Below are 18,952 nucleotides of genomic sequence, written 5' to 3'. Positions count from 1 at the left end.
AGCAAACTCAGAGAAACCACAAGCAAGCAGTTCTGTTTGAAAAAGATCTGCAAGAGTGGAACAAATAAAGATAATTAAAAAGAAAAGGCTTTTCTGAAACAAATGCAAAAATGCTTCTGACTTTATGTGCAGATGAGCCTCACTCCCAGGTGTTGTCTTCTAGCAGTATCGGTCAGTGAAGACCAGCTGGCAAAACTATACCAATCTTTGGAAAGTTGTTCTGACTTAAAGGATAAGTGCACATGGACTTTTTCTTGTGAAAGTTGAACAAATTACTGCATCCTTTCAAAATCCCATCAAAGTCTTTTGCTGAGAAAAACTCCAGAGGCATTTTATTTTGTAAATCTAAAAGTTGCAAAAGCAGTAAGATTTCATGAAACAAGGGACAAATTATTTCTTTCAGCAATGAGGGAAACGCTGCAAATGTTCTTTTCTCCCAACATAAATAAGTGGCTGACTTACTGCTTCTTTTCTGTCAAAAGATACGGTGACAGGAATAATCTGTGATCTGGTAAGAATGTGAAAAAGCAGTATTCGCAGCCGTTTTGCAACTTAGTTTAACAAAAATCATCCAAGACAGCTTGTCCAAACTTAATATCAGATATGAATCTCAAAATAATGCGAAAAAGAACTGCTAATAAATATCCAGACAAATATAAAAGCTATTTCTCAAATGCCAAACGTATTCATACATGGGAACAGCCCTAAATGGTCACACTGCACTGGAATATACTCAGAGAGAGGACAACTCCCTCAAGTGTCAAATACAAGTTCATTTTTAAATGACGTTTATTGGCCTCAAGAGGAATTCAGCTGATGTAGCATTTGAATCTTGCCTGGAGTACAACTCTTCTTGTTTGAACACTCATTTGGTCCTCTCCATGCTTTAATGATATCCTGAAGTTTGTACAACTTGCTTACTTCACTGATATTTTCACTCAGTCAAGGATTGTGAGAGCATACAACGTACGGGACAGTAAGGAACCCATGCTTTTAAATGGTTGATTCTGCAAATAAATGAAGATAGTTTTGACATGTTTCGTGCTTTGGGACCATGCCAGACTGCACCTTCCATTCAAAATGAATACATGTACTATTCATAAAAGTTTGACACTGCTCAAGTAACCCCCATATGAATAGTTCCCTGAAGACTAACGTAGCGATGAGTGTATTAGTAAGTCTTTCACAGCAGTGAGTAGCAATATTTAAAGCCTGTCTTGAAAAATATCAGCCATCTCTCAGAGACACTGAATACTTTGTCCAATAACTGACCCCAAGAAAAAGAACTATCATGTAAATACTTGGCCCTTTCAGAATCAACAAGGAAATGAATGTTCAGTGTTTTTATACTCTCATACCCACATGACAACAGGTTTTCAGTGTTTGGTGTGTTACAAACCATACAAATGGCCAAGCTGAGGTCTACAACCCTATGGTTCCTGCCACCTCCAGTATCACAGCACATCTGTCAGCACATCAAACACATCCAAAGCCTAAAAGGTTAGCACACAGTTTCAAAACTATTTTGCATAAATAGCTTAGGGGTCACCACACATTAAAAAAAAAAAAATATGTAATTACAAGTCTGTTGATACTTAGGAGGCTGAAGGAGACCAAAAATAATTTCTGAATATACAGATAATTTTCAACTCAGACTGGTGTTACAGTGCAAAAATTTACACTGCTATAAATTGAATTCTGGGGAATACAATGCCTACTGGTAAACATTAATATTTAAAACCCAGAATGCCTTTTAACATCAAATTCTTCCCTCTGCATAATCTAACTTGCACCTATTTGCCAATATATAATCATATGTATCGTATTCTCATGCCAATACAAGTGACTGCCTGTATATTAAAATGTCTTTGAAATATCATAATATTGAACCCCATAAAAAGCTACAAAAAAGGAAGCCTGTAAGAAGTAAGATGGCTTTTTCCAAATCTTCTTACAAATTCACAATGCTGAATGATATGCTTGATGCTTTACTTTTCCTGTAGTCTTTCTTGAAAGAAAGGTGTCAAAAGCATTCCTTAAATAGAGCAGTTCTGCTTGTGGTTTTACTTAGTGATGAGAAAGAAAAGGAAACCTAGCTTATGTTGGAGGGCAAGATTCCCTGTGCCTGAAGGAGCATACTGGGGGACAGGAGAAAAAATGTCACTTTTGCATCCTATTCTCCAATGCGTGAGGTGCACAGGTGGTTTCAGCTGCACCCCACATCAGGAGCTGAGCAGCCTCTCTGAATTGCATGCACTGACAGCTAAACACATGTTGGCAGAAGTATTCAAGTCATCAGAGCTCCAAATGAAAAACAACTTTGCATAAAGATAATCCTTAAATCTAGATCTAAGATCTAACAATGAAGGAAGATAAAGAATGGAGTGGTCTTTCCTACCAGATTCCTGACCTACCTGCTCTCTATTTAGTTCTGGAAAAATACCCTGAAAATATCTGATAGCTGGTGGCATGTCTCAGATCTATTCATTGCTCATTTTATAACTCATCTAATGTATGCTACTTTGCAAAAGCAAATGCCAATTTCACAAGTTCTCCTAAAAATCACAGCTGACGAGCTAACATGCAACTCCTTAGCCTTAAAGTAAACAACATACCTCTAAGTGTACAATAATGGCTTATTTGGATCCAGTTCTGTCATTCACTGCATCATTTCAACTCTCAGCATTTGTCTTTTGTTTACTGCAATTAGGACAAAATTCCACTGCCCTCCATATATAGAAATAATAAAGTAGAATAATGGAAAGAAGAACAAAACAATTATTAGACTTAACTAACTACAGGAGACAAATAATAAAATCCATGCACAAACAGAGCAACTTTCAGTGACAGATACATATGAAAAAAAAATCTGTTTGAGATTTCATTTCTATATACAAAATGCACAGGTGGGAAACACTGATATCAATCACTTTGGTTCAGGTCTATCTCTGTTTACAGGGAAAGTATTTTCCATGTGGAAATAAAAGAAACTTCAGAAGGACCGAAAGCATTAATAGCCTAAGTTGTAACAAATCCCACCATTTTAAAATTCAGACACTTGTCTTAATTCTTCAGCCACAAATAAATTTGCCTCCTTTCTTTTTGCATATTAGTATTTCTCAAAAACTTGTACAAACTGATCACAGATACTCAAATTATCTTTTGCAGCAAGCATAGCATGTCCAAGAGCTGGAAACCAAACATTGCTCAAAGAAGTAAAGAATAGCTAGAAGAGGAATATCAGTCTATCCTTTGAAACCAATAATCCAGAGAAGTTTCTCTTTTGGGAAATACTTGGAGATGTATCAATCTGAAAATCTGAGTGGCAAACCCTTACATTTTGAAGATAGTGAGTATTCAAACACATGAAACTGCCACCGACATGCCCACCTAAGAGATGGTCTCTTTCTCATTTCCTAGAAATCATCAGTAGGTATGAGCATCTTATGGACAAAAGTCTACAGGTCCTCAGTGTCTCAGTATGAGCTAGGATGGAATTGTTTTCCTCACTGTATCTGGCAGGATCTGGCTATGCTTTGGTTCTAGGAGAAAACTGATGTTGGTAGCACACCTATGTTTGTAATTGCTGCTAAGTGGCACTGTACAGAGCCAAGGCCATTCTCAGTGAAGGGCCCAAGTTGCTGAGAGGGAACAGAACTAGGACAGCTAATTTATACTGGCCAAAGGATATCCAACACCATCCGACATCAAGAGGAAGGAATTCTGAAGGAGGTGAAAGTTCATTGCTTTCTTTTGTTGCTCTGAGCATTGGTCAGTGGGTGGCGAGCAGTTGTTTATCACCCATTGCACACGTTTATATAGTGTATATATTTGTCATAATTATTTTCTTCTTTCCTTTTCTCTGTCTTAGTGAGTGGTTTTGTCTCAACCTCGAGCTCTGTTTTTTTTTTGTTTTCATTCTCTTCCCCATCCCACTGGAAGAGGTGGGGAGTGGGCAACTGTATGGTGCTTGGTCACTTGCTCTTTTACACCACAACACTCAGGAACCTGCTATCCCACTATGAGATGTAAGAAACCCAAAGCCAGCAATCCAAAGGAGGATAGAAGATGATATAACAAGCAGAGCAGTCACTACACCATGCAAAAGTAGTGAACATTGCAGTAGACGTTTATTACATAAAGCATAACTGTCTTCTCAACACATCTGACAAAAAAGGGCTGTTCAGTGGAACAGAAGGAAGGGGCTTCTATACCATTAAATCTAATTCTCTGCTACGATTAGCAGCCACAGCATGCAGTCCCATTTCTATTAGATTAACAGAGAGACTAAGAGAGTGGTTGACCAGTACTGCACAGAGGAGAATAAGCAAGCATGGTGAATACTTCCCTCTGAAGGAGTGTGTATGAGCAGCAAAGTCCAAACTTACAGATGGATCCTATAGATGGTGTTAAAACAGAACAAAATTCTCTTCTCTCTCACAGCCCCCCACTTAATTTTAATGTGTACTACTGTGAATGCCAGTCTGGTCTTCCAGACCATATTGCAATACAGATAGAAGGAAAAAATTAAAAAAAAAGACATTAACTCTACTAAATACAAATCAACATACTTGCAGCTGGAATGAGAAATAAATCAGGTCTGCATGTTCTACTTTGCATGAGGAAATGGTTTTCCTGCAACAAAAAGCTGGATGTTCTTAAAAACACATAATAACAAAATGACAGGAAAATAATGAGAAATGAGGTAAACTGTTGCCAGATCGGTATCTCAAAATCTGTTCAGTGATGGCTCATTCTCTAACCTGTATGTGAATTAAAACAGAGCAAATGTTTGGCTGAAATGGACCTCAAGAGAAAGTTTTAAGATGAATCCTGATCCTTTGGGGGAGACAAAACAAAGATTGTGAGTATATGATGATATCATCTGATGATAAGGTTTATGAAAAAAATCTCAAGAATTCTGTCCTTTCACCAGCAACTAACATTTCCTCCTTTCCAATTGCAAATGTAGGGCAGTTGTTAAAGTCTTCATTGCAGTGTTCATCGTTTCCCTCGACCTTCTATAACTGCTTCAAAAGTATACATTATATCACTGTAAGTTGACCATTACTCAACAGATTCCCAAAGCTTTCCAGAAAGGTATTTTGTGTGGTGGAGTGGTGCAATCTCTTAGGCAGCTTTACTTAACTGTATTTTAAAATCATGGCAACTTCAAGTGGGTGAAAGTCAAGTCTGTGTAGTAAGAAGTCAATAAAAATTTTACCTCTCACATCAAGAGGATTAGAAGCTAGATCCTGATGTCTATCCTTGAAGTTACACTGCTTCAAGCAAACAATTCAAGATGAAAAAGAATTATAGAGCTGTTTGCATTCAATAGGACGTTACAAGACCATCCCCTTCAACACTCCTGCCATGCAGAGGGGCCTTTAGTTACATTTAATTTAAAGGAGGTGCTAGGTTCCAGTCAATCTTCTAAATTCACCATCAATTTCTCGAGGAAATCCTTTTATTTTAAAATCAATGACCAAATAGATGGTTTTTTTGTTTTGTTTTCCAAAATACTCATAAATATACTGTACTATGCAGACCTTTCAGGAGACATGCTGTAGATCGATCTTTAAAATTATCCTAAGAAAAATACTACACTCTCCCATGATACAAAAGAGAGAGGGGGAAAAAAATGTGTGGATTATACTAACTTAATTCAGAGAAATGATGTAAAAGCCTTAGGGACTAGACAGATGCACAGAGGTTCTCACATAAAATCCCCAAACAAATCTGTGCTAACAAGATCGAATTTCATACCTTGGGATGTTTAAGGATTGATTTTGCATGCCCCTATTGACATAAGCAGTTTCCTTGACTTCAGTGGGTCTAACTGCACGAGCAATGAAGATTAGTGAGCTTGAATATGTAAAAGTACCTTTACAGGGCAGAAAAAATATACCAAACCATAGCATATATTTAATATGAGCTCTTGAGGAAATTAAGATCAGGAAGATGAATACAATAGGAATGACCCACGAAGAAGAAAAATTTGCAAGTAGGAATGCTGAAGACAAAAAAGTGGCTCATGTCAACTACATCAAGATGAAAAGTGGGTCAGGGGTTAGCTGCTATTTGGTAAGGCTTAATTTCCATTCTGTATGCAGGAAGCTATGGAAATTAACATATATTTAACAAATAATAATAATCCTGAGTTTAATCCTTCAGTATGAATCCTGACCATGTCATCCTTCCAAAACTACTTAAAAATGACTTCAGTAAAGAATTGTTTTCCAAATAAAAAAAAAATAAAGCCAATATTAAAAAATATATATATAACCTCACTATTATTGAAGTGATTCAGACCATCTTTATTTTTCATTAAAACGTTGGAGGGTTTTATGCCCTAATGTGACAGAAGAGAAGCCTCTCACAGTTTTCAGTGTGAAAAACAAAATGTGAATTCTGACTGGTGAATTCCAAAGTATTCCTACCCATCAGAGTAGAATAAGACTAGATGCGAACCTCTATAAGGAATCCATAATGAAATCACCAAGATTCATTTAAATCACTAGAATTCACATATATTATCATTAATAATATTTAAAAGGAAATACACTGCATCTAACTCCCAGTGCAGACTTGAGTTGTACAGCATCATTTCTGTGCAGTTCAGCTGCACTGGAAAGTTCTGGATAACGAAGATGTCAGAAAGATATCCAGGTGAGGCAAAGGACATAGCCACTGAAATGCTGTTTTACCTCCCAAAAGAATAAGTTTATTCTTGTGCTATCCTGCATGGACTGTGAATACACTACGCATTTAAATCAGGCAAAGGCTGAAGAGAAACCTAGCAATAAGAACATTTGTATTTAATCTAGTGATAATTTAATTTCTGCCACCTCACTGCATACTTGTTCAAAGAGAATCGAAGTACTACGGAGAATGAGTTGCCATCAACTACACTATAATGTTGCTAAAACAAAGACTGAACATGAGATGGGACGAAGGATGGGTATAAACTATGAGCACATTGGCAAGAAATGTACATATTCCAAAGTTGGCTAGGCTACTGCATGCTCAGCAGTGATGGAACACTGCCCTCTCTGAAGCTGGCATAGATGATTTCACTCATTATGACGGCCAGATGGTCTTCATTATTTTTCATCAGCTATGTGGTAGGCCAGAAACTTCTTCAAGACTTCAAATGCTTTCTCTGCGACTGACCCAAATCATGTCAACAAGGATAGGCGTAAGATGCTTAGTTTTAGTCCTTGCTTCCTTGGTCACAGCAAGATATTCTTAGGTTCTGCTGATCAGAAATTCCCATTTTGTAGGCAGCCGGAGGTGTTGCAAGAAAGTCTGTTTTTTGTAAGGAACACTTTCAGATATTGTGATCTGTGGACATAATTATGGATGAGTTAGTAAGATTTAGTGCAAGCTTCTGAATAAAGCGTTCACAGTTATTTCAGAACTGGCTACGCACAGGTTCACAGGTCATGGGAACAAGCAAATTAAAAGAAATCCAGCCTGCAAACACAATATCAGGAACTTCAGGCAAACATTGCCCACTCAGTTAACTTCCATCTGTCACTCATTGAAATCAGATGATCACTGTGGTCCTTTTCAACCCATATATGATTCTATGATTGATATCCCAGTGACAGGCTTTGGAGCACAACTTCAAGTGGCATCCCTCCTCCCTCATTACAGAATGAGGTAAGAAGAGAGCTAACTCCTTAAATTTCATTAAGCTTTCTGCTCATTGAGGGCTGTAGGCTATTTCAAGATGAAGAACAGTGAAAAGGAGTTATAATTGAAGTAATCCTAATAGATTTTCTATTAAATATCATGACCATTGCTAAACACAGTGATGAGTAACGTCTGGTACTGATCACTTGTTTTGTATCCATTCATGAAAACTCTTTCAACTAAGCCAGATTTTTGAAAATCGTCCTTTTTTGTATATTTTCATACCGAATAGCATACACATTTGTTTGTATTATAACAGAACATACTTTCAAGCCAGAAACAGTTTTAGCTTATGCCAGTATAGAAATGCAGTGAGATGGTAAAAAATATTTTAATATGAGAAATGAAAGTGACAGTATTCCAGTTGGATCCTTCTCATGATGGAACAGAGAAGCATACAGAGAAAAATGTACCAATATAATAAGCTTATAAACTAATAGCCCATTGATAGCATCCAAATCAACTGAAGTTGTTAAAAAAAATACTGTAAGCAACTTTTACACAGACCTAGACTGGTAGAAGTACTGCTGATTACTTCTCTAACTCCTGTCTAATCATTCTGAAGTGAATGTTTATGTTTAGAAGATTTTACCAGATTGAAGACAAGTCAATGCAAGAATCTCATAGTTAAAAGAAGAAAATGATTCACGACATTCATCATTTATATGGATTCCTTTGACTGCTCTCCCAGAAGCATATGTCTAACCAGGCTGTGAAGGATGGCAGACTTTCTCAAATTAAAACAACATCAGAGTTTAGATGTTTCTGCTTATTTTCTCAAGTCCAGAGAACTGACTTCCCTTCATAGATGAAACTATTTATGTTATTAGCTAAATTTCACTCACGCCTAAAAAGACTTGGCTTTTTGGCACTGAATTTTCATATCCTGTTTGGTTTAATTTTTTTTTTTTCTTTTTTCGAAGTACTACAAGATGTTTGTTGGAAGGGCACTCGGTAAATGGGAATGCCTTCATAGAATATAGTGATTACAGACTACATGCACACACTTTTTGTAAAATACACCCCTTCACACACACATATTTAGGTAACATCAATGCAGACACATTACTGCTAGAAAAGGTTACCAATCCCAATGTTTCTCAGCTGTAAAATCCTTAATCCTCCCAGATGAACGGGGTGGGGGTTGAGTGGGAAACAGGAGGTGAAGAGGAAATTATGGGGAAATGGATTCCCTCCAAAGAAACCAGTTCCACAAAGTCATAAACAGTGAAGATAAAAGTGTTTAATTCAGTACAGAGACAACTATTTCAAGTGAAGAAAAAAAAAAAAAGAAAAAAACATCCAGGCAAGAAGAAAGTCCCAAGTGCTTCAATTTCTCCCAAGAGAATAACCATCAGATCACGAGCTACTTCTTATGAGCACAATTTCCTCATTGTTAGCAGCTGTTCATTGGTTAGCATTGCACAACTGGCCAGGTGCATTATGAAGGAATGAAAGAGAGGGGGTTGTCTTCCTCTAAAGCATCAGATGGACTAACAGCACTCTGCAGTACTGCAGAAATTGGCCCATATCCTAGGCTACATCTGAGCTTTACTGAATGTAAATAAATAGTGGATGGAAAAGGACACTCGCAGTCCTGGACAAAGAAGTAATCTTCAGGTAGATGGGTTGTTTTTATCCCCAAACCGGAAGCTGGGAACTGCAATAAGATGAAGGCTTTTTTCTTCTAGCATTCTGAGAATTCCTGGTAAAGCCTCAGGGGCAGGACCAGTCCTTCACAGCAGCATCTGGCCAGCTCCTGGTCAGACCTGTCACGTTTGTGTTATACTTACTGTAACTGCTGATATTAAAATAGACAAATAGAAGTTAAAAGATCTTTGAACTGAGTGCTGTCAATTCATATTTCCATCTTTTCCCTGTGCTACTGAGCAGAGTTCTTCATGCAACGAGTATTTGTTTTAAGCAGTTCTCCATAGCAGTTCAAAACATACAATTATTGTGTCCTCTTATGGTCTCACACTATTAAGTGGATGAATCTGCAACAACCTTGTGCAGAAAGGATTCACGGATGCAGGCTCATAAATGTTTATAATTATTAGGACTACTGAAATGCTTCAATTAAAAATATATATTTATCAACTGTTTGCTATTCTTGATACTCCACCTGAGAAGTCTGAAAAACATGAAAAACACCCAAGAGAAGACTAATAACAAGGACTGAGATACTATAGGTGTACTTACCCATGTAGATTTCTTAAATCTAAAAGTTTCATATGATTGACATTTTAAAACAAGCATCAATTTTTTTCTAAATTTGAAAGTAGCAGATTTTTTAATATGAATTCACTGAAACAGGAGGGATAGGAAACAGAAAGACTGAAATAAACAGCACCTTCCCAAAAACATCTCCAAATTATTTTCCCAAAGGTCTTGGATCTAACATACAAAACTAAACACTGATAAAACCAGAGTATGAAATTCACTGATGTTAACACTTTCTTTGACAGAGGATAACGTAACCAGTAGGATCATTTGTGCAAATAGCAATACAAATGTTTATCAAAACTCAATAAATTCATAAATTCTTTTCTGGATAGTGACCAATCTGCCCAGGCACTCTGTTTCACACATAGGAAAAAAAAAAAAAGCTCTACAAAGAGCTGTAAAGGAATGAACACATGGAGTGCAACTGCAACTTGTATGTAGATTCATTTTATAAAGTTCATGATAAATTAAGATTACACATATACAGCTTTAGATTGGCTTTACTGTTTTTATCACTATAGAAAACAGAAAAGCATAAATAAATATATACAGGCTATTACACAGTAAAGCAAAGTCTTTCTTTTCAGGTCATGTAATGAGCAGAAAGATTTATCACAGACTGATCTGTTTCTGCCAGTGGCCAATGTGACTAGGGAGCTTCCAGGGACTGGACAGTAACTAAACACTACCCACATCAAAGAAACCATTAAAGGAAGAAGCGCTATATTGTGTTGATTTTTCATAAAATCATCCCAAATAGTTAATGGGTTCCCCTCTACAAGCTTGAAATGGACATACTGGAAAACGTTCAGTGAAAGACCACTGAGATGATTAAAGGACTGGACCATATATGGAGTGGTTGAGAGAACTTGGGCTCTTCATCCTGTAAAAGGGAATTATCAGGGTGGAATTTTATCAATATATATTGAAATATCCAAAGGAATGGTTCAAAAAGGATGCAGCCAGGCTCTTTCCAGTGGTGCTCAGTAACAAAATAAGAAGCAACAGGCACAAACTAGAACAGAGAATGTTAATTCTGAACACCAGAAAGCACTTTTCTTACTGTGAGAGTGACCAAGCACTGGAGCAGATTGCCCAGTGTGGTGGTGTAGTACCACCTACTTCTTGGATGTGAGATATATCTTGGATGGAGATATTCAAAAACCCAAGCATGATCCTGGGCAGTGCGCCCTAGGTGACCCTGTTTGAGCAGGAGCAGGTTGGACCAGGTAGCCTCCAGAGGTCCTCTCCAACCTCAAGTCATCCAGCAATTCCATAACAAAACACAGGTAACACTTTAAAACAGAGGTTACAACACCTCCAAGTTAAACAAAATCCAAAAAAAAGAAGCTCATGTTTTAGATACAAATATCTTTGCTCTAGCACAGCGATGCTAGCGTCATATGCAGTTCCTTTTTTGCCTTCCTCAAGAAATCTGAATTGTTAATTTACATTTCTTTGATAACAACAAGAAGCTCACATAAGAAAAATTATTTTCACAATTTTTAATTGTGTAAAAATAGGAGCAGATGAATTGGGGATTTTTAATATTCCATTTATCAGATAAAACCTAGTTTATATCTACAATATATATATATTTAAAATCACAGTCTTCATGGCAGTTCTGTTACCTGCTGTGAGTATGGCTTTAATAATAACGTGAACACATGGCCCATCCTGCATAGGAACTAGTTACGCAACTTTTTAGTAAGTTGCAATTTTTCCCACAATTTATATGAAATACAGTCTTCATTCTATACTTTCCATGGTGTTTCCAACAAAAACAATTTGTGACGCCACAACATTGTGTTATGCTTTACCTAAATTAAATATAAATGTGAGAAAGGCCAAAGCTGAATATGAGAAAGGAAATGTTGGCTAGTTACTGCCCAGATCCTGAACGTATGCGAGATGTAATGATAAATGGAAGCTCCTTGAAATCCTTTTCAAGTTTGAACAGGTTCAAAGGCATTTAAACTGCACTAGTGGAATCTTTAAAACAGGATGTTATAGTATAATGTAATGTGTTTGTCTTTCATGAAGCAATTAATCATTGGATGGAGGAGCTAAGACCCAATCAAAACGGAAAGGTGTTTATTGCTGCAGCTGGTCATTAAATTATTTCTATAAAGCTTAAACACTGGGTTTTATTGTTTTTATTACAGATCCGCTCCTATAAAAAATACATTTAAACTTCCCTTTTTAGATCTTGTGGTTTAGTTTCTTGTGCTTCTGTTAACTAAACATTTCTAGCGAAACACAAATAAGTTTCCCCACTCAAAGAAAGGTTATGCCATTCTGTTATCAGTGGAATTATCACCAAGAGTCAAAATTAAAACAAAAGAAAAATATCTCACCATGAATTCCAAGGTGTGAACCATGCATCTCTGGGAAAAATTATAAATGTTAGCAGAATCACAAAATAATCACCATGAGAGGTTATTTTTGCTTGGGTGGGAATTCCTGTTATTTAAAACAGGTGATCTTTTCTTTACAGAGGAAAAACCTTTTCTAACATATAGACATACTCAAGATTTTCATTATTCTGAAAATACTGACTTCAATAGTCAGTCTATCTAACCAAGCATTTTTCATTTTGGATTGACACCTTAGCTAGCAGAGAAGCAATGAAAGGAACTTGTTTGTAAATTTAACCCTTTTATGACACCACTAAAGGAAGCACCACTGGGAAAATATTCAAGAGACATCCATCCTCTTTACTTCACATAATAGGATTTGTTGTCTTGTTTGCTTCAATTTCTTATTTTAACTACTACAGATGCCACAATGAAAAATATGTTTGTACTAAGATTACAGGTGGAAGTTCATGTCTTCGGCCTGAAGGAAAACCCATAGACTTCCTTCAAAGAGGAAATCAGAAACCCAAATTCCATTACCCTTGGAATGACTGAATGCTATAGCACTGCCACACTACAGCAAATAAAGCCTCAGCATGAGTGCAGGTGACATTTTAGAGAAGCTAAACTTTAACCAGAATAATTATTAAAGAAAATTAATGTGTTACAGAGGTCATACTGAATATATATATATATAATATATATAATATTATATTATATATATTATATTATAATTATATTATATAATATATATATAAATAAATATATATTTAAATAATATATAAATATATATATAAAACAACCACTTTACTGAGCTTATACAAATTTTATTGAAACAAACTTACTAACTACCTTAAAAAACCAGAACCAACAGTTTCCAGTAGTTGGACATAGAAAAAGTTATCCTTTCTGGAATGAGTCAGAACTACTGAAGCAAAAGCTAGCACACTTTTCCTAGAATTTGTGGGAAGTACAGAACTCCTATAATATATGCAAAAGGATTTTACTAGACAACAATCTTATTTTAGGATTACTAGGATAGGATTACTAGACAACAATCTTATAGCTTAATTATGTGGCTGCACACAGAGCAAGAGTAGAATATGTACTATTCCCTAAGATGAAGTAGCAAACTATTTAAGATTTATTCAAGGTCCTTTTGATGTCCTACATGCTTCCACTTAGCACACTGATTAAGAAGAATGAGTTCCTGATAAATCCATTTGTAATGGACTTCAATACCTTTACTGTTGTATTAGAACACTGATTTAATTCCTTGGAATGTGAACATAACTTTTTCACGTTGTCACAGCTAGATTTCATAAGAAGAAACCTTTAGTATAAATCCTGAAGGATTTTTTTTTTTTTTTTAGGGAAAGAAAACACACAAAGATAAATTGGAATATGAAAATTAGCATAGTTCATGATGGGAAACATAGAGGAAAAAAGTACTTATTGTCAAGCCATCAAATTTGCAGGACAAAAATGGGCAGTAATATGACATGAGGAAAAAGAGGAATCAGCAAAATCTCTTCTGTGTCACAAGAAGCATGACTTAAAACTATTGGAAACGTTCTTTGCAGTATGAAGGAAAGTTATATATTGGACATCACATTGCTTATGGGAAAAATAGACTGGATTAAGCCACACCTGGCTAAAGAGGGAAAAAACTGTATTTGAAATGTCTGCAGAGCTCATTAGTACCTTGATACCAAATGATTCAAAGCTATCTTTGGCTTTAACTCAAGCTGTTGTCCTAAGCATGGCAACAGAATGACAACTCAAAAAAGTCCACAGATGTATACTAGAAAATAAGAGTGTTTCATCAATTACTAAAGTAAAATCTTGTTATGTGAGCTCTAAGGCACCACATTTTGGAAAAAGGAAAAAGAGAGGGCTAAAAACAAACAAAACAATGACTGAGAGGTCATTCATTACCTTTTCATTTGCAACCAATATTGAGCATCACTAGAATAGTTTATCGATTTCTATATTGCCTTCCATACCTACATATTACTATGTTCAGTTTTACTTAAAGTTCTTTATCCTATTCTGACTGTTAAGTTGATTGAAAACCAAAAATAATAAAGACTAAAAGATAGAATTGGTAAAATCTGTGAATAAGAGTCAAATCAAGAATAACCCAGGCCAAGACTTTGGTCAAGATAATAACAGATATTTGAGATCTACGTACAACTGTAAATCAACACATCTATCTGAACTTCTCATAGTTAGAGCTTTACAATACTAAATAGTAGTGTAACTTCCATTAGACTTACAACTCTTTAAGAAGCTTGTACCCTTTTTTTACCCACTATATAATCAATGAACATACAGACGTTACAATTAAAAAATATACAGGAAAGCTAGGCTAAGCAAGATTATTGCAACAGGAAGATAATAAATGGAAAATGCTTACCGATGCTGTAGGCTCACAACATTCTCCATGAGAAATGACACCCAGGAAGAAATCCTTCCTCAGTGGCATTCAGCACTTAAATAGGTCTAGGAGAGGTGCAGCCAGGCTCCACCCCTTCCAGTAGCACAGGTGAATTACCTTCACCTGTGCTCCCATGGCTGACTCAGTGCTCGCTTCAGGTGGTCAATCAGAGGTTCAGGCCATGATTCAGCAGTCCCATACCCCCATACAGCAAGCCAGTTTAATGTTAGATGTTTGTTCACGTGCTGTGCTCAGAATAAAGATGTCAATTACACGAAGAAAGTAGAAGAAAACACACAACTGGCACAGATAGAAAATTTAAAATGTTTCACCACCCTCACAGTAAAGAATTTCTTCCTAACATCTGGTCTAAATCTACTCTCTGCCAGTCTATAGCCATTTCCTCTTGATGTGTAGCTACACGTCCTTACAAATAGTCCCTCCTCCCAGCTTTCCTGCAGGCTTCCTTCAGGTACTGGAAGGTTGCTGTAAGGTCTTCTTGCAGCCTTCTCTTCTCCAGGCTGAAAAGCTGCAGCTCCCTCAGCCTGTCCTCTTAGAGGAGGTGCTGCAGCCCTCTGATCACCATTAGATGGTCTCGAACCTGATCTTCACTTACAGCAGGCAGATCTTCCCTCTCCAAGTTCTTACCTTTGCTTTGTGCAGCTTTGGTGGTGTGGTAGAACCCTTCCCAGTGAAGACTGAGGGAAAGAAGTTGTTGAGCCCCCCAGCTTTCTCTGCAAAAAGGCCGGAAAAATTATGGTCTGATTTTTTTATGTTGACTTACTTTCTGATAACCCCTCTGTTACATTCCCTACTTTGAAAAGTCCAGAGTACTTGGAAAGCCTTCCTAATACTTTTCTTCATACTGAGTGTGCCTCTATTTTTAACAGACAGAATTAAAAAGCAGAAAATGAACTCTCACCTGACCAAATTATATTTTTTTTCTCTGTAACTGTATTTTGAGCTGGAAAACTGTTAAGTTCCCCTTGTACCATTAAATTCTTTAAAATTTAAATTATTCCTCTATTTTCATTAATTTAGTCCTACATTTTTTTCCTGAAGAACAGTCCTCAAAACTACATTCCCTCTCCTGTATCTCTGAGGTCTTATATACATGCTTTTTGCCCATTTGGGTGCCCAGAATCAGACTTCCTCTAGATTTTTCAGCAGTCAGAAAATACTGCCAAGGACCTAAATAAATTTATTTCATCTGTAATAACATCTGAAGCGATATTAGTCTAGGTCTAGCACCCATTGTTGAGGCTAGAAGGAATATGAGGGATATTTTATCCAAGTCATCTGAGTCACTGAGTACAGCCTTTGCTTGTTCTCCTTAAAAATCAATGTTTTTTAAACACTGTCATTAACACATCACATACAGTTTTTACTGTTTGTATCTGTGGGTGGTGATGGAGCATAACAAAGAGAAATACTTCAATTTCCCCTAAAAACAGAATTTAAAATAAACAACTCTATCCATAATTTTTTTACTTTGTATAAATGAAGAGGTTCATGGAAAATACGCAAACAGGTATTTATCCTTGGTTCAGTATATCCAATCGCACAATGTTTGTGTTTTTGCTATGATAAAATGAATTAAACAATACTAAAACATTTCATCCAGATTTACTCCTGGGAAGCCACATATTTAACAAAGATAGTAGGTTGGCCAAGCTACAGTCTTGTGTAATGCTAAACAGACTTAATTAACCAATTTCTGCCAGAATGAATTTTGAATGCTTTTTTCTCCACCTCATTGTAGTTTATCCTTTTAGACGTTCCCATGAATTTAGCCAGAACTACTGTACTGGCCCAAATATAAGCTGACTTGAAATATGCAGTCACTCTCATTTAAAAAAAAAAAAAATAGATACAAAAAATAAAAATTAAAAAAAAAAATCAGAAAAGAAGAAGAAAGGAAGAAGGGAAGCAAAGGAGAGGGAGGGAGGGAGGGAAAGTCTAATCCCCCTGTCACACCTCAGCCCCAGCCTCCAAAGGCCTTCTTCTCAGTGGTCAGGCTGCTAGACATCCTGCTGTCTCAGCACAGCTCTCAATTCCATGGATATTTAAGCACTGGGCCTGGAACAAGCATACAAGTTGAACATTTCCACTGCTGGATTTGGATTCTGTCTTGGCAAACTAAAGTTGATGGACAGGAACATGGACATGAGACTACTTTCCTTTTTACATTAACTTCTTCTTCTGAACCACACTTCAGTAAAATGTTGATAATAGAGGCCAACTGAAGTAATACTTAATATCTAATTTTGCAATGCAGCATGGGAAATAATGATCCTTGATTATTTTTTTCCAGAAACCAAAGCAAATATTGTTTCATGCAATACAATTTTATATGTACTCTTCCTTATTATTTATTTATTTATTTATTTTCAAGACCATTATTCTTCTTGCATTACTTATCAACTTGTTGCTTCCCTCACTTCATTTCAGCAATACGAGTTTTCATTAATCTTTCATAAATGCTGTGATTCTATCATAGCTGAGGGAGTAAGGGAACAGTTCTGCACTTAGTACCAAATGTAATGGGAACCAAGGTCAACAGACCTGCACAGAGTAAGAAGAACTTGCCAGATTAAACCCTGCAACTTTGAAGATAACAAAAATGCAGGACGTCAGTAGATCACGTATTAACCAGTACAAGTGAAAAACCACATTATAAAGCACTACCTACCTCCTCACCACAAGTAAATAAACTCAAATAACTTCAAAAGTTTGGAAATGGTCCTCCACATTCTCAAGTTCTCAGCTTGGTTGTTGCGGCTTGCTTCATTAGTTGATGCTATACTATGGCATACTAGTTATCCTAATTGTTTTCTAGAGTAAATCCATTATTACTTCTTGGAAACAAAATTTCCTGGCATACCCACAGTCAGAAAAAATAAAGCTTCACATTTGGGATATAAAGATCATCTGATTTCTGAATGACATCTGTAATTCAGAGGATGCAAATCATATTTTAAATAATGGTATTTGTAGATAAAAAGGAAACTCCTTCTGACAAAAAAAGATGGCATCAGAGGACACAGTCTGTTTATTCATGACCTCACATTAAGATTCTGATCACATCACAGTCATTCACCTTTGCAGACAGGTTGGCTCAAGTCTGGCAAACAGTGGCAGAATGCAAACGCTATGGTCATGGTATGTGCATAGTGTCAGTAATTTCTCAGATGGTATCTCAGAAATTGTGTGGCCTGGAAACGAGTGGTAATGACAATGTTGAATCATTTCATCTTTGAATACAGCAAGAATAAAGTCTAGTTATTATCCACAAGAGCTTAAATACAGAAAAACCACAAATAGATTTACCATTTGAAGAGTAGGGAAAAGGCTAAAAAACTTGTGGCCAAATGACAAAAGAGTTAATTTAGGACTTTGAATGTCAGAATTGTATTTCGTAAGCTCAAAGATTTCTGATTAAAGTAGATGGCAAAAAGGCCAACGTGCTTTTATCAGACATTAGTGTTTATAGAATACAAAACAGGATTTTGTTTAACATATATATTATGCCAGATTGAACTATAAATCGAAACATTTGTGTCCATGTTAATCTCAGATACAGCAAGAAGATTACTTGAATTGTGTTTAATTTTGTGACCTTTTTAGATGTGGCTTTGTTTGAAAGGGGGAAGGGATAATTTTTTAAGTTTCAATTCCTAAGCAACAATGCCAATAGTCCAATACTACAGCAATATCTTTTAAAATCACCCAGATGAATAACAAAAAACCTTTGGTCATTTCCCAGTATTGTTATACAGGGAGCTCTAAAAAATAAATAGCCACATAAATAGAGGCATGTAGTTTTAAGCATGCTACAAGCTATTCATGACATAAGCATTCAATTAAAACTATTTTATGAGCAATAATCACATTCTGAAAAGGCAAACATTGATGGTTTGCGGATATAGCCATAATGCCTGCAAAATTAAATAAAACAACAGGTAAACACAGTTCAGTCTCTATGCTACTTAAAGAAAGCATTTTTAAAGTTTTGTTCCTGCCTCCAGGACGCAAGGGACAGGAAGTAGAATTAAAGATTTTTTATTATTATTATTTTAAAAATACGATAATTATTTGTACTTCTGCAGTCCTATTATCATTAACCAATCTTAGTTTAACTGAAGCAACGATTTCAATAAAGAAATTCAAGTTTAGGAAGTAATAGAACAGAACGGCTGTATTTTCCAGCAGCACAAATTAGGCTAACTGG

General features: G+C 36.2%; 1 protein-coding gene across 5 annotated transcripts in view; it reads right to left on the bottom strand.

Annotated features, from left to right (window-relative positions):
• The window catches only part of SUGCT (succinyl-CoA:glutarate-CoA transferase), a 328,914-nt gene that overhangs the window by 138,919 nt on the left and 171,043 nt on the right, over positions 1-18,952 (bottom strand). The window contains exons 13-14 of one of the 5 annotated variants that reach the window (XM_048951258.1): positions 15,370-15,455; positions 14,945-14,966 (exon numbers count right to left, since the gene is read on the bottom strand). The exons of the other annotated variants lie outside the window; for them this stretch is intronic. Of the exons in view, the coding sequence (XP_048807215.1) occupies positions 14,960-14,966; positions 15,370-15,455 (93 nt within the window). The 3' untranslated portion in view covers positions 14,945-14,959. Of the gene's footprint in view, positions 1-14,944; positions 14,967-15,369; positions 15,456-18,952 lie in introns of those variants that run through there. 5 annotated transcript variants of the gene reach the window in all.

This window comes from Lagopus muta, chromosome 7 (assembly GCF_023343835.1).
Source record: "Lagopus muta isolate bLagMut1 chromosome 7, bLagMut1 primary, whole genome shotgun sequence".
Lineage (NCBI taxonomy): Eukaryota > Metazoa > Chordata > Aves > Galliformes > Phasianidae > Lagopus > Lagopus muta.
This window is presented reverse-complemented; position numbering and strand designations above follow the sequence as displayed.